The sequence below is a fragment of the Chelonia mydas genome, chromosome 19 (assembly GCF_015237465.2).
Source record: "Chelonia mydas isolate rCheMyd1 chromosome 19, rCheMyd1.pri.v2, whole genome shotgun sequence".
Lineage (NCBI taxonomy): Eukaryota > Metazoa > Chordata > Testudines > Cheloniidae > Chelonia > Chelonia mydas.
Window position 1 is genome coordinate 7,639 of NC_051259.2, and position 19,841 is coordinate 27,479.

Here is a 19,841-nt window from a genome sequence, read left to right on the forward strand (position 1 = left end):
CACCCCTCGCTTGGGGGCTGCAGGGGCACGTTGGCGAGCAGGGGCTCGCGGCTCCAGCCGGGCGGGAGCTGAGGCTCGGGGACCGGTGTGCGGCTCGCAGCCGGACACTTGCCGCGGGCCGAATGCGGCCTGCGGGTCCCTCCAGCCCAAGCCCTTGGGCTGCAGCCCCTGAAGCCCCGGCACTGGTCCAGCCCTGGGCTGAGGGGTCGGAGGATGCAGTTTGGAGGGACGGGGGTGCGGCCGGGCCGTGTCATTGCGAGGGCGTGTCGGCGGTTGCGCGCCCCGAGAATGTGGCTGAGGGAGGCTCCTCCTGGAGCTGCCGCCGGGGCGGGCCGGGGCCGGGGAGCGGCTCCGGGGGCTGATCCTGCTCTGCAGAAGCAGGAGCGGCCGGCGCAGAGACTTGAGGCGGCAGAGCCGAACTCGGAGCCGCCAGGTAGGCCGGAGCCGAGCCAGGTCCCGGGGCAGCCGGGCGGCGTGACGGGGAGGGGGCGAGCCAGCCGGCCGGCCGGCGGCAGCGGTTTGGTCTCCGTGGTGGTCCTGTCTGGAAGTCGGGGCCAGTCCGTGAGCCATGAGGTAACTTGACGCCTTGCTCCCCACAGGGAGCCCTTGAGTGTCGCTGAGCCTCGCAGGCGGGGCTGGAATGCAGCTTCGGTAGCTTTGCTTGGTTCAGCTTCTTGACCTAAAACTCCCCAGAAACGCTTCATGGGGGAAAAGCTGCCCAGGCCGTTGCGGGGACAGTGTCTCTGCCTCCTACGTTCAGGGCCAAGCACCAGCCTTTGGCTGGGGCGATACAATTGTAGTGCAGTCATTTGGGGGTTTTAGTATCCCTGTAAAAACGGCTCTTGCACAGAGAGCCGCTCTAAGGGCTGTGCCTTGAGGCTGAAGAACATTCCTCTGAAATAGCCATGTCACAGCGTTTCCAGTCTATCCTTCCAGCGTGTACAGCCACAGAGTGCTTCTTCAATGAAGTTAGTGGGTTTGTAATTATAATGGCTAGTATTTTTAAAAAACTGTCAGCCGTCTAGGGTCCTGCAGTTGCTTTTGTTCAGTGCCAGTACCACAAAGGCATTCTGTTGGCAATATTTAAAGAACGTGTAAAACTTAGACTAGAAACCCATAACAACCAGTAATGCAGCCCAGATAAACTAACACTGCTTTTGATTAAAGGAGATTGAGAAGTGGGTGGAGAGGTGTTTTTTATTTAAACAAAAATTGGCCATAAAGACATCATATTTTCTTAAATTAGCATTACACTACAGACAACTGCTTTACCACAGTGGTAGTTGGACCTATCCAATGTCTGAGAACACGTTTAAAAATACCTTATGCCTAGAGTCTGTTTACCACTCATATCCCGCAAGCTAGATCAAAGACAGTACTTTGAAGCAAGTTCTCTTAGGATCATCTAGATACTATAATAAGTGGGGTGCTTATTTTTAGTGCCAGTTGTTGTCATTAATGCTTGGAGTTACTACTGAAGTAAAATTTCAGCTTTGCCTAGGGATTGCTTTGCTGCTGGGGCACCATTTTGTTCTTTTTTTAAAAAAAGAGGTAAGACTGAGCCTCTCATAGCTATATCCTTAGGAGAAAGAAGGAACATTCTGATATCTAATATAATTTTCCAACTTAGCAGCTGGACAGGTACTTATAGTGCAATGCTCACACTGTCGATGATGGTACCCCCTTTGTGGATGCGATCTGCTGACCAAGGGAGCAAGTGTGAACATGAGATTCTGATTTTTGTCGACAAAAATCACTTTTGTCAACAAAAATTAGTAGTGTAGACATGGCCTAGGTCAGAGACTTTCTAGTAAAGAGTGTGTAATTGTTGTTTCTGTTGTTGTGCTTTGATCTAGTGCAGGGGTGGCCAACCTGTGGCTCTGGAGCCACATGCGGCTCTTCAGAAGTTAATATGCGGCTCCTTGTATAGGCACGGATTCCGGGTCTGGAGCTACAGGCATCAACTTTCCAATGTGGCGGGGGGTGCTCACTGCTCAACCCCTGGCTCTGCCACAGGCCCTGCCCCAACTCCACCCCTTCCTGCCCCCTCCCCTGAGCCTGCCGTGCCCTCGCTCCTCCCCCCACAGAGCCTCCTGCACACCATGAAACAGCTGATCGGGAGGTGCGGGGGGGAGGTGCTGGGAGCAGGGGGGGGAACGGAGTGATGGGGGGCTGCTGACGTATTACTGTGGCTCTTTGGCAATGTACATTGGTAAATTCTGTCTCCTTCTCAGCCTCAGGTTGGCCACCCCGATCTAGTGTTTGTCTTTAATAATAGAAAAAACCCAAAGATAAGCAATTTATTTCTGGAACGTTATTTTCTTGTGATTGGTTTCTTTTTCGATCAAGGTCAGGACAAAAATATTTGCAAAATCAGGGGCAGCTGTGAAGCTCGTCTGAGATAAATTATATTAAAAAAATGCTTCTGTCTGCAAGTTACGCTGAATTACAACTAAATAAAGGGACACTCAACTTGTGTTTTTTGGGTTTTTTTACCTACTGTTGTTACAAGTAACACTTAAAATGGCTGTCTAAAAGATTATAGAGAGATTTCCTTTTTAAAGTTCATTTACATTGTGCATCTGACAGCACTTTTGTACAATCATTTTTACTGTTCCCCATCTCTCCTTCATGTGTCTTTCACACATCAACTGGAGAGAAATATTTTGTGACTGTAAAACCACAAAATTGACAGAGTTACTTGGGGGATGGGTGTAGCACCAGAAAGTATGTTAGTGTATTTTAATTGACTACATTTCACGGTGGCTGTACCCATCTAATCAATCTTGGTATTTCTATCTGAGAGAAAAGAAATCTACATAGTATATCTGAAAAACAGAAAGGGCCAGACCTACACTGGCAGAACCTAGGTTGTGGGACTCCAGAGACCCCAACAACCTTCATTCAATGACACTAGCTGACTACAGTCCCCACTCCAGCAGTGATCTGGACCTGGCTGGTATAGCCTACAGGGGGAGAGACTTGATTCAGAGCATTTCCAGGCAATATCCTATGAAGCCATAAATAAAGCTGCTTCCATTTTGCCCTATGAATCCCAAATGGAAGGGATCAGTGATACTGCCTCCAGAGGTGTAGAGGATGCAAATTGCTGCTGCTTTAGCTTATAGTTTGAGGTCATTGAATGGGTCATTAAAGAGTTCATGATGGTTGTCCCCCCGCTCCCCCCACCCCCACCCCCCCAAAAAAAGGAATTTTTAGCCCCGGAGTCCTAGCCAAAGTCAATTTTAGGTTGTATTGTGCTTACCTTACATTCCCCTGTAATGTTACCTGGAAGCAAGAGTCTTCAGTTCTGTCTTAATTGTTGTGTAGTGTTGCTTTGTGCTGTTAGACAAGAGGTGGAGTGGCTGGTAAAGTTTATAAAGTGCTTTGGGGAAGCTTTCTGGATGAAAAATGATGTGTAAATTTGTCATCATAATGCAAGAGATTATTCTTGTAAAATTTACCAGTCATCTGAATGTTGTGCTGATTGTGTGTGAAATAGTAACCTGTATGTTTGCTGGAACAGGTTTTTGAAATTCCTAAGTATTTGGCCTTTTCCGAATAAGAAATATGGAGAGGATGAACATGGATATGTCTGGTGAGGAGGAAGAGAAGGAAAACAATGAAGGAAACTCTAGAGTTTGTACTACCTGTGACAAGATCCATGAGTCCATTTCCAAATGGATGCTTCCTGAAAATGCCAGAGGAACCTACCTGGAAAGAGCAAACTGTATCCCTCCTCCCCTCTTCATCATTTCCATTAGTATAGCTGAGGTAAGGGTTCTCACCTGGTAACGTAAATGTTTGCATTTGTCTTGCATTGAACACTATTATTTTACAGTAACAACAGTCAAACTATGGGATTTAGATTATACACATTGCAGTTGTTTCACTTTAGAGTCACAGGCTTCTTGTCTGTTGTTCAGCACTGGAGTTTGCATGTGATCATAAACCATACTGAATTGAGCATTTTTAACTTCTTGATTGTTTTCCATTTATTAACTTCTTTCTCATTCATTGCACATTTGAAGCCCATATTATACATATTGACCACTATAACACCGTATTTTTCAGTTCCTTGTAAGTCTGGCAAATTTTAACAATGCAGGCTGAAATCTTCCATCTCTGGTTTCTGTTTCGTGTTGAATTTTTTAAAATATTTGAGCAAAAATGGTTCAGCATCAGCCTTTTCCGAGAATGAGCTTAGTGGAGAAATAAACTATTTTGCAAATATTTTCTTCTGACTTGAAACTTAGCAGGGGACAGTTCAGAGGTGTCCTAAACCTATGAAAATCCACACTCATTTGGCCAGTTTAAGAGCCTCTTAAAGTTGCTACTGGCACATGCGCAGGAGAACTTGTTCTGCACTTGGTGATTAAGTTTCCTAAAATCCGAAACCGAACTGCATGTGCTCTACTAGAATTCTTTGAATGGGTCAACAAGCATGTGGACAAGGGGTATCCAGTGGATATAGTGTACTTAGATTTTCAGAAAGCCTTTGACAAGGTCCCTCACCAAAGGCTCTTAAGCAAAGTAAGCTACCATGGGATAAGAGGGAAGGTCCTCTCATGGATTGGTAACTGGTTAAAAGATAGGAAACAAAGGGCAGGAATAAATGGTCAGTTTTCAGATTGGAGAGACGTAAATAGTGGTGTCACCCAGGGGTCTGTATTGGGCCCAGTCCTATTCAATATATTTATAAATGATCTGGAAAAAGGGGTAAAAAGTGAGATGGCAAAATTTGCAGATGATACAAAATTGCTCAAGATAGTTAAGTCCCAGGCAGACTGCGAAGAGCTACAAAAGGATCTCTCAAAGTGGGTGACTAGGCAACAAAATGGTAGATGAAATTCAGTGTTGATAAATGCAAAATAATGCACATTGGAAAATATAATCCCAACTATACATATAAAATGATGGGGTCTAAATTGGCTGTCACCACTCAAGAAAGAGATCTTGGAGTCATTGTGGATAGTTCTCTGAAAACATCCACTCAATGTGCAGCAGCAGTCAAAAAAGTGAACAGAATGTTGGGAATCATTAAGAACGAGATAGATAATAAGACAGAAAATATCATACTGCCTCTATATAAATCCATGGTACACCCACTTCTTGAATATTGTGTGCAGATGTGATTGCCCCGTCTCAAAAAAGATATATTGGAATTGGAAAAGGTTCAGAAAAGGGCAACAAAAATGATTAGGAGTATGGAACGGCTGCCATATGAGGAGAGATTAACAAGACTGGGACTTTTCACCTTGGAAAAGAGATGACTAAGGGTGGATATGATGGAGCTCTATAAAATCATGACTGGTGTGGAGAAAGTAAATAAGGAAGTGTTATTTACTCCTTCTCATAACACAAGAACTAGGGGTCACCAAATGAAATTAATAGGCAGCAGGTTTAAAATAAACAAAAGGAAGTATTTTTTCACGCAACGCACAGTCAACCTGTTGAACTCCTTGCCAGAGGATGTTGTGAAGGCCAAGACTATAACAGGTTTCAAAAAAGGACTAGAGAAGTTCATGGAGGATAGGTCCATCAATAGCTATTAGCCAAGATGGACAGGGATGGTGTTCCTAGCCTCTGTTTGCCAGAAGCTGGAAATGGGCGACAGGGAATGGATCACTTGGTGATTACCTGCTCTGTTCATTCCCCCTGGGGCACCTGGCATTGGCTATTTTTGGAAGACAAGATACTGGGCTAGATGGACCATTGGACTGACCCAGTATGGCCATTCTTATGTTCCCAATTTTGATGACCTCGCTGTCCTCCCCAGTCAAAATATCTTTGACCGAGGGAAGGTGCAACCGGGCTATGAGCCCAGGAGTTTTAGTCTTGCCTCTTCTGCTGATTGGTTATTAATTGTCCATTTCTCAATCTTTATCCAGCAAGACCCCATATCCCTAGCAAGTATTATTCCCCCATAGTATATGTGAAGTAACTAAGGACCTTAGACATTTCACAAGCTCACTTCTGGCAGAAACGCTGATAAAATAGAGATCTCTGTGGCAGGCTCTAGTTTCAGCCATGTAATCCAACTGTCTCACTGAAAGTATAGGCCAAGTTGTTTTTGGTTATGAAGTCCTGCATACCCAGTGCCTGCAAAAGAACCAGGAATCCTGACTTCTTGTTCTTCTGTGGTCTAGCAAATGCATGATGGAATTTCTTCATTTTTTCAATTTTCTTTTTTCAAAGTCCAGTGTTTGTATGTTGTTTCCTGTGCGAAAAGAATGTTTGAGTTGGAAAACCAGGCACTTGAACATTAGGAAATGCTAGGACTGAGATTGCCTATGTAACCTTAACTCTGCCCCTTTGTGCATTTTGATTAGGTTTCAGTTTCTAGTTACATTAACACAAACTTCTTGTTCTACAGTACTGTACTGCTCTGTCATTCAGATCCTGATTCAGCGGAATACTCAGGCATATCCTTAAAATCTATTGAAGTCAATGGGATTAAAGAACGTGCACAGTGGCAAGAACCCCTTTAAATCTGGTATTTCTTAATTTGAGTGCTTGGTTTTTGCATCTCTACCCTTGTTGTTTCCAGTGTGTTCTGACCATTACACACACAGTTGTATGTCAGTGAAATTATGCATTTCTGTATATAGAAGGTTTGAAATCTGCCATGAGACAATTATATATCAAGGATTTGGGGATTATTGGAGGAAAATTGTTTATATTTCATAATTCCAAATGGTTGTAGAAGTTGTTAAAGTCTCTCATTGTTTCCAGCTGGCTGTATTCATTTATTATGCTGTTTGGAAGCCCCAGAAACAGTGGATCACGCTGGATACAGGTGTCTGGAACAGTCCCTTTATTTATAGGCCTGACAAGAGGGATGAAGCTTGGAGATTCATTTCTTATATGCTAGTGCATGCTGGGTAAGCAATGTAACAATGGACTCTACAAACAGTCAACCTGTGGAACTCTTTGCCAGAGGATGTTGTGAAGGCTAAGACTATAACAAGGTCAAACAAGAACGAGATAAGTTCTTGGAGGATAGGTCCATCAATGACTATTAGCCAGGATGGGCAGGGATAGTGTCCCTAGCCTCTGTTTGCCAGAAGCTGGGAATGGGTGACAGGGGATGGATCACTTGATGATTCCCTGTTCTGTTCATTCCCTCTGAAGTACCTGGCATTGGCCACTGTTGGAAGATAGGATACAGGCTAGATGGACCTTTGATCTGACCCAGTCTGGCCATTCTTATGTTCTAAACGGGTTTTTCAGAGAAGCCAAAAGGAGTTAGGTGCCACTCCATTAGGTTCCTCTGAAAATCTCAATCTGCGTCAAAAATTCATGTATTCATTTAGGAAAATGAAAGATTTTACCTTGTAAGATTTATAAAGATGATGTGGTCAGGATCCTAGTCTTAAGACTTGTCTACAGGATGATGTTTCTGGGGCAGTAGGATCTGCATCATGGTAGGCTGTCCCCTTAAAGGTAGTGATGCCTAGTTGTGAGCCAACCCCAGTCACATGGCATGGCCCTTCCAATATTTTGGGAGGTTTTGATATAGGCTAAGAAATAAGAGGTATTTGTGGCAAGGAAGCAGTCCCAAGAATAAATAATGTTTGGGAGAAATTTTATTACGGTTTTTTTTAAGGGCTTTGGATCAGGAGCCTTGCAGAGTGGCCAGGGCAAGGCTCCCCTCTCACCCAACCAACCAGGTATGAGGTGGAAGAAGGGGACTAGTATGCTGCCTCTTCCCTGATAACAGGGCAGACAACAGCAGGAGAGCACTGCCTGTTGTACCCTCTGAGCCTGAGGACTAGTTAGGGTAAGGGGCCAGCTGAAAGTTGATAAGGCCCTACAGCTGTCCTAAATTATAACCCAGTGCAAAAGAGGAGAATGGAAGGCTGCTGTTTCAAGGAGAGAAACTGATGGAAATATCGCCCAGCTCTGGGAGGAGGGCTGGGACCTCCTGAACAGGAGCAAAAAGTCTACAGGGACTCTTACATGGACCTACAGTGGATGCAAACTTCAACTCAGAAGTGAGTTACATGCTGTAGAAAAGTTAATAAATCGGACTCCCACAAAGGTGATATTGGTTTTGAAATAACCCAGTCTAAGTAATTAGTTGAAATAACCTGAGTTGGTGCTGGAGGCAATGAACCTGCAGGGCCACAAAGGTGGCCATGTTCAAGGGAAGCTCCCCATGACAGGGTTAGTAATGACAAGAGTGCCACCTAGTGAACTGCCAGCATCACTTCCTGCAGCAGTGAGGTGTCACTCTCCATTCCAAAATCTGGCCTAATCCATCAGTGTTTAGTTTGCGAGATCAGTACAAGGTAGTATAGATATCATGGCAGTAGTATAGTTTTAATCCTACCTGAAAAGATACAAAGAAGAGCAACAAAAATGATTAAAGGCAAGGAACAGCTTCCATATGAGGAAAGATTAAACAGACTGGAGCTGTTCGGCTTTGAACAGAGACATCTAAGGGGGGATAAGATAGATGTCTAAAACATCATGAGTAGTGTGGAGAAAGTGAATAAGGAAGTGTTATTTACTCCTTCACTAACACAAGAACTAGGGGTCACCCTGTACAATTAATAGGCAGCAGCTTTAGAACAAACATAAGAAAGTACTTCTTCACACAATGTGCCAATCAATCTGTGGAACTCATTGCTAGGGTCCAAAGGTACAACTGGGTTAAAAAAAGAATTAGATAAGTTCATGGAGGACAGGTCCATCAATGATTATTAGCCAAGAGGGTCAAGGCTGCAACCCTGTTCTTTGGGTGTCCCTAGACCTCTGACTGCCAGAAGCTGGGACTGCATGATGGGGGATGGATCACTCATTAATTGCTCTGTTCTGTTCATTTCCTCTGGTGCATCTGGCACTGGCCTGTCATAAGGATACTGGGCTAGATGGACCATGGATCTGACCCATTATGGCCATGTTTTACTTTTTTTTTTGAGACCTGTTCTTCATAACCTGTGGTCCAGTCCTGCCCTTCCACCAGAGTGCCTTACTCTGACTTATATGCAGACTCTGGCCTTCCTGATCCAAATGCATAGCCCAGACTCCACCCCCTAAAAAGTAAGGCTTACTTATTTTCAGTTATTCGAGTATATAATTATAACAGCTTTTATTTTGTCTTACTAACTTTTAAAAAAGTTATTTTGGCTGTAGAAATAAAGCCCCCAGGATGCTAGCATGCCATTTTATTATGTATTTGCTATGGTTTGAGAAAACTTTAAGTGTTTGTTAATTACAGTTTTGATATTTAAATATCAACATGTTTTTCCTTGCAGCATTCAACACATTTTAGGAAATCTCTTTCTGCAACTTATTTTGGGGATCCCCTTAGAAATGGTTCATAAAGGGCATCGGGTTAGTCTGGTGTATCTCGCAGGAGTGATTGGAGGTCAGTGTGTAATGGGAAATGGGTAAGCTTAAATGAAGAACTGTCTGTATCAGAAAATCAATGTATATTATTGCCCCATCCCCTTTCCTGAACAGGGCAATCAAAGTTGTTGGTATACTGGATTGTGTAACATAACGAGTTCTCTTGGTGCAGAGAATGTTTGGACTCCAACCTTTTACCGTAATAACATACTAGAAAACAACCCTATGTTCCACTCTACTCCTCTCAGGTGTTTACAGAAAATGTCATCTTAAAGTTGTCATTAGGACTCTAGTTCTAAGGACATTTCTGTCTTTTCAGGTTCCTTGGCTAGCTCAGTCTGTGATCCCCTCCAGGCTCTCGTAGGGGCTTCAGGAGGAGTCTATGCTCTCATTGGAGGATACTTTATGAATGTTTTAGTGGTAAGGAAACAATTAGAAATGCCCAGAAAAAAAAACAGATTCTTTGTGGATCTTTGTTCACTTTTGGGTAAATCTTATTTATGTAAATAAGATGTTCAGGTTTTTTTTGGCAAAGAGGAATAATTAAGGAAAATGTAACTCCCACATACATATATGCTGAACAAACCATGTCTGTCCTTGAGAAATCAAAGCTTTATAGATGCTTTTTGTGCTATTAAAAGAGGAAAAAGTGAATATAGCAGTTGACATCATTTTCAGCCAAAGTGACATTGCACTATAGAAACTGCCGTTTGTGATCCCATGTAGTGCAGTATTCTGTCTCAGCTAGTGGCCAAAATCGGATGCTTTAGAAGTATAGGAAACCCCACAATTATGGAATAAGCTGCAAACAAACAAAACAAAACCAAAAAACCCTTCTAAACTCTAGGGCTTCAGTTAGAACTTGACTGATGCCCTGAAGCATGAGGGTTTGTATATCCCTTTAAAAATTGGCTATATATTCATGTAAATGTCTCATTGTACTGATCTCATTTTGGATGCAGTAGTTCAGCTTAACAGGAACTTTAAACCTTTATTTTGTGAATCTTTTATGTCTATCTCCCACACATACCAAAAAGCAATACAAACCCCAGCTTAATCAAACTTGCAGTCTAACGTAAAATCTTGGTGACCTCAGCATTGTTTAGCCAGAATAACTTCCCAAATGCTTGGAATGTGTGACAATCAGATGTTCTGGTCTTTCAGTATAATTGATGTAAAAACACATGAGATCACTGTTAAGGTTTTGCATTGGAATGCAAGTTTTATGAAGCTGGGGTACATACTGATTTTTGGTGTCTGTGGGAGATGGAAGTGAAAACCGTATGGAGTATTGGAGAGCATTATCACTAAAGTTTTAGGGAAAACAAAGGTGGAAAGGAGTGTATAGGTCTCTCCCAGTAACTTGTTACTTTCTTTCTTTTAAGATTTCAGATGAAGTGTCATGCTACATAATCTTAACTGCAACTAAACATATTTTTGTTTGCTAATTAAGGTCTTGGCTTCAGTGATCTCTAGTGTCAGAGAGGCTGACTGTACACTGGGTGGCTTTTTAAAAAATGATTTAATTTAATCAGTCACCAAAGGTGGGTCCTACTCTTTTAATTCTAAACATTAGTTCATGGAAACATCAGTTCTTCAGCAAATCTTCTCTTAAGAAGTTCAGTCAGCAGTCAAACCTTTCCTTTCTGTGTGATCAGAGGCAGTATGAATTATAAATGACACATTAAAGACTTCATATCACTAGAGTTTTCAAGTAAACAAGGATGGGGCCTGGTTCAGCAAATAGCATTGAGTCTCCACCACCAAAGGCATGAGAGGCGCTAAAGAAAATTGGTATCCTTTGTGTAAGACAAAAACATTGTTTTGCTGGATAATCATTCTCAAAGGGCTGACAGTACACAGATTGCATCTTCTTTTTTAGTAATTTTTATCACCAAAAGGCATACAAAAGGACATATGTTTTCATTATAAAATAAGGAGGAATGTGAAAGATGTGATAATAGCAGTGGTCTAGTGGATTAAGCTGCTTGTTGTTGGAGTTTGGGCATGCCACTTTCCCTTTCTGTGCCTCAGTTTCCTCATCTGTAAAATGGGGAGAATGATACTGACTCTCCTTAGTAAAATGCTTTGTGATTGTTTGAAAGGCGCTATAGAAATGTAGGATGTTACTTAGTGTATATTAATATACCTAAGTGGACTGTGTTGTGTGTGTGTGTATGTATGTATGTGTATGCATGTACAAGTCCATGTGTATAATTATATAGCTTAATTGTTTCTTCTTTTCTTTCCAAGAACTTCAGAGAAATGATTCCTTTGTTTGGAGTCTTCAGATTGCTCCTCATCGGGATTATAGGTAATTTTAATCCTACCTAGTGTATATGTGATAATAAAAACTATACAAGACACATAGTATTAAACTGTACAAAAATGAATGCCCATTTGGAGTCCAAAATACTAATAGTCAGGGAGGTATCAGTTGCATATTATTCAATTTTCTAGAACCACAAAGTAAATGTAAATTGGGGTTAGGTTAAATTATAATGTAAACTGATCTGAGCCTTAAACTATTTACTGTTTCTTTGCGTTTTTAAATACTACTAATTACCTGTGTAGTGCCACAGCTACATATGGTGCTTGATAAAACTCTAGCTAAATTTTGCTCTGTTAGAAGGGTGATACTGAAGTCAATAGGAGTTGGAATCCTGTGGCTGAGAGTAGAATTTGGCCAGATTCTTATTTTACTAGTTGCTGCATTTTACTCCAAAAGTGACTGCTTCAGTTGTGGGTGAGATGATCTCTTTGCAGTTAGCTTTGTAGATTCCACTAGAAGACATACCATGTTGTAACTTACACCCATTATTTGGATTTGTTTCTGAAATGTCTTGTCAATTTGAATGAACAATCTTATGATGATTGTGTTTTTTTTTAGTTGGAACAGATATGGGATTTGCTCTGTACAGAAGATTTATAGCTCCTGTGAATGGGCCTCAAGTAAGTGCAGTCTTCACTAAAATAGCTTGGATAAATTATAACTAATGCTCTACTAGTCCTTAGATAATGCCTCAGTATTAAGTATTGGAATTTAGTAGAAAAAATAGTGTTTCAAATAGTGAAAGATTGTGATTCCTGTTGCACAAAGAAACAAAATGGCACATAATCCCAACTATACATACAAAATGATGGGGTCTAAATTAGTTATTACCTTCACAAAACCAATCTTGGAGTCATCGTGGATAGTTCTGTGTAAACATCTGCTCAATATGCAGTGGCAGTCAAAAAAGCTAACAGAATGTTAGGAACCATTAGGAAAGGGAGAGATAATAAGATGGAAAATATCATAATGCCATTATATAAATCCATAGTATGCCCAGACCTTGAATACTGCATGATGTTGTGGTTGCCCCATCTCAAAAATGTATATTAGAAATGGAAAAGGTACAGAGAAGGGCAACAAATATGATTATGGATATGGAATAGCTTTCACACAAGGAGAGAGAGAAAAGACTGGGATTGTTCAGTTTAGAAGAGAGATGACTTAAGAGGGGATATCATAAAGGTCTATACAATCATGAATGGTGTGGAGAAAGTGAATAGGAAAGTGTTGTTTTTTATCCCTTCACGTAACACAAGAACCAGGGCTCACCCAATGAAATTAATAGGCAGCAGCTTTAAAATAAATATAAGGAAATACTTCTTCATACAACATGCAATCAACTTGTGGAACTTGTTGCTGGTGGATGTTGTGAAGGCCAAAATTATAACTGGGTTCAAAGAAGAATTAGGTAAATTCATGGAGGATAGGTCCAACAATGGCTATTAGTCAAGATGGTCAGGGGCTCAACCCCATGCTCTGGGTATCTCTAACCCTCTTACTGCCAGAAGATGGGACTGGATGATGGGATAGACTACTCAATAATTGCCTTGTTGATTCCCTCTGAAGTATCTAGTAGTGGCCACTGTCAGAAGACAGGATACTGGGCTAGATGAACCATTGGTCTGACCCCATATAGCCATTCTTATGTTCTTATGAGAGAAAGTAAACTGTTTTTTTTCATAGAGTGATAAATTCTAAGCCAGAAGGGACCATTGTGGTCACATAGTCTGAGCTCTTGTATAACACAGGCAAGAGAGCTTCCCCAGAATAACAGCTAGAAAAAACATCCAATCTTGATTTAAATATTTTTAGTAATGGAGAATCCACCATAACTTTTCTGTAAATTGTCGCAATGGTTAATTACCTACTATGTCAAAAATTTACACCTTATTTCCAGTCTGAATTTGTCTAGCTTCAACTTCCAGCCATTGGATTGTGTCATACCTTTTTCTGTTAGATTGAAGAGCCCATTAAATATTTGTTCCCCATGTAGATATTTAGAGTGTAATCAAGTCACCCCTTAACCTTCTCTTTGTTAAGACTGAGCTCCTTCAGTCTATTTGTCGATCACTATAAAGTATGTTTTCTAATCCTTAATCATTCTCGTGGCTCTTCTCTAAACCCTCTCCAGTTTATCAACATCCTTCTCAAATTGTGGACACCAGAACTGCATGATATTCCAGCAATGCTTGCACCAATGCCAAATACAGAAGTAAAATAACCTCTCTAATTCTGCTTGAGATTTCCCTGGATCACATTAGCTCTTTTGGCCACAGCATCACACTGGGAGTTCATGTTTAGCTGATTATCCACCATGACACCCAAATCTTTTTCAGTATCACTGCTTCCCAGGATAGTCCCCCATCCTATAAGTATGGCCTGCATTCTTTGTTCCTACATGTACATTTACCCATATTAAAACCCATATTGTTTGCTTCTGCCCAGTTTACCAAGTGATTCAGGTTGCTCTGAATTGGTGACCTGTCCTCTTCATTATTTACAGCTTCCCCAACTTTTGTGTCATCTGCAGACTTTATCAGTGACTTTGTATTTTCTCCCAGGTCATTGAAAAAAATCCTAAATTGTGTAGGACCAAGCAGTGATCCCTGAGGGACCCCACTGGAAACAGACCTGCTTAATGATGATTCCTTTACAACTAAATTTTGAGCCAATTTTTAGTCCCTTGAATGTATGCCATGTTAATTCTATATCGTCATAGTTTTTAATCAAAATGTCGTGCGGTACCAAGTCAAATGCCTTCCAGAAGCTTGTGCATAGTAGGTCAACACTATTGCCTTTATCAACCAAACTTGTAATCTCATAAAAAATATTAAATTAATTTGTCAGGATCTATTTTCAATAAACCCATGTTGATTTTCATTCATTACATTACTCTCCTTTAATTCTTTATTAACTGAGTCCTGTATCAGGCACTGCATTGTCTTGACCAGGATCAATATCAGTCTGATCGATATCAGCCTATAATTACGCAAGTTACCCTGTTTACTCTTTTTAAAAATCGGCACAACATTACCTTTCTTCCAGTCTTCTGGAACTTCCCTGGTGCTCCAAGACTTATTGAAAATCAACATCAGCAGTCCAGGGAGCTCCTCAGATGGCTTTGTTAAATCTCTTGGATGCAAGTTATCTGGACCTGCTGATTTTAAAATGTCTAATGTTAGTAGCTTCTGTTTAACATTTCCAGAGATACTAATAGAATGGAAAGGTTTCAGAGTAGCAGCCATGTTAGTCTGTATCCGCAAAAAGAAAAGGAGTACTTGTGGCACCTTAGAGACTTCTGATTTATATTCATTACTATCAACTTCGCATTTCTTCCATTTGTTACTTTTTTTATAGCTGCCTTCATTTTCCCTCTAAATCAGGAGCCTTCTTTCTCAACTGTGGGATTGTGACTTGTTAGGCATCTAGTTAGGTGTTCTTTGATGATTCCCAATTATCATTCACATTTTTCTGATAAAATTCTTCCTCCAAGCTACTTGGCTTATAAAAGTTGAAGATACATTTGTTAACTTAAATAATGTTAACTTAAATAACTTAAATAATGTATAGGCAGAGCTGGGATGGGTGCTTACTATAATATCTATATACATTGAAAAAAGCCGTTACCTCTGTCTGAGACCAACATTTTTGCTAAATTTAAAGACTTCTTTCCTTGTAGAAGCTGTATCCAGCCATGAAACAGGCTACATATTTAATAAAATACTATCTTTATGGAATACAGCATTGCATGTAGATTTCTTCACTATACTGCCAATGTACTTGTGTAGTAATTCATGTAGGTAACTTACTACTGATTAAGATAACTACGGGTCTATTTTAAACTCAGAGTAAGTAAAGCAAGACTTTTATCTCTTGCTGTTTATTGCTTAATCACAATGAACATACTAAAGGAAGCATAGTTGTGTTTAAGATTTAATATGTATTTGAGCATGGCCTGCACACTTATCTTTCAGAACAAAGGGCAGACAAGGGCACTGCCCTTGAACTATTTAAATTGTAATAAATAGCACAGTCCCCATAAATACATTTTTATGAAGAATGGTGTGGGGAGGAAGGGGTGTGGTGGAATAGAGGTTGAAGGCGTGGTAAACCAGGTCAGGAATACTGTTCCGTTATACTATAGGGGCACATGGTATAAAGCAGGAAGGAAATTAGGACGTGCCTGGCCATGCATCTTGAGCACAGGCATGGAGAAGAAAAGCCAGGAGCAAGGAGAGAGCCTAGAAGGTAGGAGCCTGAAAAACAGACAGGGAGTTCCTGTATCCTGTGCACACTGACTTTTAGTTAATCAATAGGGAACCATGTTCCCTTGGAGTCAGTTCTGAAGGAATGTCCCAGCATGGCATTAGGGACATGCCATATTTTGGATCAGGCATAAAACTGTGATCAAAGATGTCATGACTCTCTTCATAAAAGTATATCCACATTCTAGCCAAATTCCCAGTTCTGAATAATTTAATTCTACCTCCCTAGATTCATGCCTGCAGTTTTAATTTGATATGTAGCTGTACACTACTAAACAGCTACTGCCTTCCATCAGAGTAGCTACATTTAAATACTAATGATCCCTATGTATTCTTTACCTATCTCATAGGCATGCGTTAAAGCTAAAGTAATAGTTATAAGTGCTTTCAAATCCTTGGATGAATAATGTAACAGAAGTGCTGGTATTCCTCAGTCTTGAAATGTAACCTAACAGTTTACTTCTTTTTCTCTTAAGGTGTCCTTTGTGGCTCACATTGCTGGTGGCCTAGCTGGGATGTCAATAGGTTACGTCATTTTCAGCTGTTTTGATAAGAACTTTATAAAAGATCCAAGATTTTGGATCTCCATTGTTGCTTATTTAGTCTTTCTGGTGTTTGCTGTATTTTTCAACATCTTTCTTTCACCAGCAAACTAAACTGCACCACCCACAAAAGAAACACTTAAATCATCAGGAAGACAACTTTTAAAAAAAGAAAAATTACAGTTTTATGACTTCAAAACGACTCCATAAATGTTGCTTTTTTAAATAATGGTTGTGTACAGACTTGAATTTTTAAAGCATTAGACCATCATTTTTATGGTTATCCTATCTCAGAAATGAAATATAGTTATTTAAAATATGACCTTTTAAAATCATATGTAACTTTTTCTATTTTCTATTGCTTTTTATACTGTTAAATTAAATAAACATCAAGGGTTCCTGATTGTTTTGGAATACTTCTTGCAGCTTTTGTTTTGAGCTTTTGTGACATGAATCAGTAATACTCATTTGGAAGAAATTACTTCTTCCAATACCAGCTTTCTAACCTCAAAACAAAGAGAAAAATGTTGATCAGCACAATAAAGAGTTCTTTTAGAGAAAAAATTGTGGTGTGATATTTTTACAGTTGAGTAGCAAGTGTGATGATTCTTGATCTTTGTCACCTATAGTCAAAGCTTCAGGTACTTGGATACAGACCTTAAGTCCAGGCTGCTGCAATGTCTCTGGATTCTGTGACATTCTGCTTCAACAGACCGGAAATTCAGTGGCAGCTCCGTTCATTTTAAAAAAAAAAGATTTTTACAGGAATGACAACTTTACTATTGTGGGCAAGTTTTTCATAACTGCCTTCTTCAGGGTTTCTTGCATCTTCTTCTGAAGTACTCAGAAGTGGTCACTGTTAAGAGACGGTATAAAACTTGATGGACCACTGGTCTGATCCAGCATTGCAGGTTTTATGTGCCAATGAAATATGAACATGAAGATGCTGCTGTACTGGTTGTATTCATCTTTATATTAAACTTTATTTTACATTGTGCAGTCTTCAGTGTGCTGCACAGTTGTATATTGATAATGCAGCACGTTGCTAGAAGTTGGATGTTTTGGCAGCTTGGTTTTCACATCTGAGGAGGCATGGAAGCTAGTTTGTGGTTGTGGAACAGGAACATTCTCTAGATGTTTCTGCTAAAATTAGCAGCACTGAAAGAGTTGTTGACATCTTAATTGCCATTATGATCCATACTTGATATCCTAGTGAGACAAAGGGGACATTTGTCAGAGCTATTGGTTTGTTTGTAGAATGAGGAAGACAACACTTCAAATTAAATTTGATTTATATTTCAAAGTTATTTTTACAACCTGAGGGTTACATACACTTTTAATGGAAGTCTAGAGTCTAGAACAATGATTGGGCAAAAAGTGGATTACACAGTGCATTCCATGCAGTCTTGCAAAACACATGATGCTACATCTGTCTGAGGAAAAGCAGTTTTGTGCTTCTGCCATTACCAATTAAAACATGCTTAAATAGATAATGGTTTTCATTGTAACTTGATCTTGATTGTAATCTGGACTTATCTGATTTAGGATTTCCCTTTGCTCTGAATTTCCCTAAACTATTGAGGATGAGCAGTTAACAGAGCTGCAGCTGATGTAGACTGATTGTCCGGGTTCCCAGCTACCTACCTCTACAACAGCCACTGTGAAAGTGCCCCCAACTTGTTGTCTTCCTCCTTTCTCCTGGAGGGAAAAAATTCATTGTGGGTTGTGAAGCCCACCTGTTCCTCCCCATCACGAATTGAAACTATTTCATTTGCCACTTTCTCCTTGTTTAAGAGTAGTGACTTACCCATATGCTGAGACCTCTATTCTTTAATTATTTTCTATTGGTAAAGATGTGACTCTTTACATTTTGGTGACTTGACTTTGTCCAGTTACTGGTCCAAATTTCTAAATAACTTGCACACTGTTCTGTAATTTTCTTTGAGAATTTATGCATTTAATGAGTGCAAAGTATACAAGTGCTTCCTGCTTTCTTTATTGTGGCTCTTTTTCACAGAAAGAAGAGATATGAAGAGTAGCCAAATCTATGCTAACTAGTAAACAACTCTGATTTGTGGAAGAAATATAGACCTTTTGGATGATCTGAAGGACAAACACAATTTTTGCAAACAGTGCTTATGTAAGCAGAAGCACAGAAATGTTCACTACCAATCAGCAGTTACCTCAGGCTTTGTGAACTGATCTAAAAACTATCGTGGGGGAGGGGAGGAATGTGGTACCTCTAGTTTTATACATACTTTCTCTCTATGCATATCCATACATATCAACAGTTATACTTTTTAAATGTTAATTACAAATTTATCAGAACAACAAAGAAAGTGACAGGAATGAGCCTAGCCATAAGAAAACTCATGCATCCTGGGGTTATTTGTAGGTCACACAAAATACAGTAGAAAATAAAAATCAATATTGTCTCTAAAGCACATCCTATTGATGATTAAGAATTGAAAGCTCTTGGTTTTAGGAGTATTTTTCCATGAGGACAATGTGGTTTATAGTTTTTAATGCTAATTGTATCTGATACAGTCTGATACCTTTTTATATCAAAAAGGTAAAAACTGGTTAAGGTGGCTTCAGCTTGCAAAGCGAATACATAGTTTTTCATCTCTAGGCACTAGAGTTTAAAATTAGATACCAGTTGATGCATCATGAAGGTGCAGATCTGGTTATCTCCTTTTCCCCTCACTTACAGCTTCAGCAGTTGAACATGTGGCAGAAAGAAGGTAAAAAAATGAAATAAATGCATCTTGGATGCATCCCCAAAAGGGGTGCTCTGTGCCCCTCTCCTGAATAAAATTCAAATAGTTTAACAGACAATTGTGTAAACCATTTGTTAGATGTTGGTCATCTGTGTGAGGGCTGACTGCAATTTTGTCATAAGTCCAGACTCTCTTTCCTGCATATGTTTTGACTATGTTTCTATTAACTGCTGTTTCCCATTGAGTCATAACATGGCTCCCAGAGCTTAATCTTTGTGTTTGGTATAGAGAAAGAGTGAGCCTCTGCCTTTGTGGTGAAAAAAAATTATTTCTTACTCAGTGAGGGTTACATAGTAAAACCACTTCTTGCTCAGGCAAGTCTAGTTAGCACGCCCATGACATGCTTCATGGTCAGCCCCACTCTCATTTCCCAGTTTGGACCTGGACATTGCCATATTGTTTCTACATTACACTTCCATTATTTGTTCCTAAGTAGATATCACGTGAGGAGAAGTTATTTTTCTAGTGTTTTGAAGAGTCTGCAATGGGCCATTATGCTGGGGTGGAGGGAGAGCTTTTGTCCACAAAAGACGGGGATAGTTTGAGACTCCAGTGTGAAGTA

The 19,841-nt window shown here is 40.3% G+C and overlaps 2 protein-coding genes across 3 annotated transcripts in view; both read left to right on the forward strand.

Moving 5' to 3' along the window:
* Window positions 1-16,613, forward strand: RHBDL2 (rhomboid like 2). 2 transcript variants are annotated; one of them, XM_037881577.2, is made up of 8 exons: window positions 1-433; window positions 3,527-3,774; window positions 6,736-6,884; window positions 9,264-9,376; window positions 9,677-9,777; window positions 11,611-11,671; window positions 12,248-12,309; window positions 16,434-16,613. In XM_037881577.2, the coding sequence occupies exons 2-8, from the start codon at window positions 3,571-3,573 to the stop codon at window positions 16,611-16,613; spliced, it is 870 nt and encodes a 289-aa protein (XP_037737505.1). In that variant the 5' UTR covers window positions 1-433; window positions 3,527-3,570. The 2 variants fall into 2 exon arrangements, with proteins under 2 accessions (XP_037737505.1, XP_037737506.1); XM_037881578.2 differs by having other exon boundaries at window positions 429-573.
* GJA9 (gap junction protein alpha 9) overlaps window positions 11,611-19,841 on the forward strand; it is a 22,079-nt gene continuing 13,848 nt past the window's right edge. The window contains exons 1-2 of the mRNA XM_043532009.1: window positions 11,611-11,671; window positions 12,248-12,309. The gene's annotated coding sequence lies outside the window, so the exon portion shown is untranslated. The remainder of the gene's footprint in view (window positions 11,672-12,247; window positions 12,310-19,841) is intronic.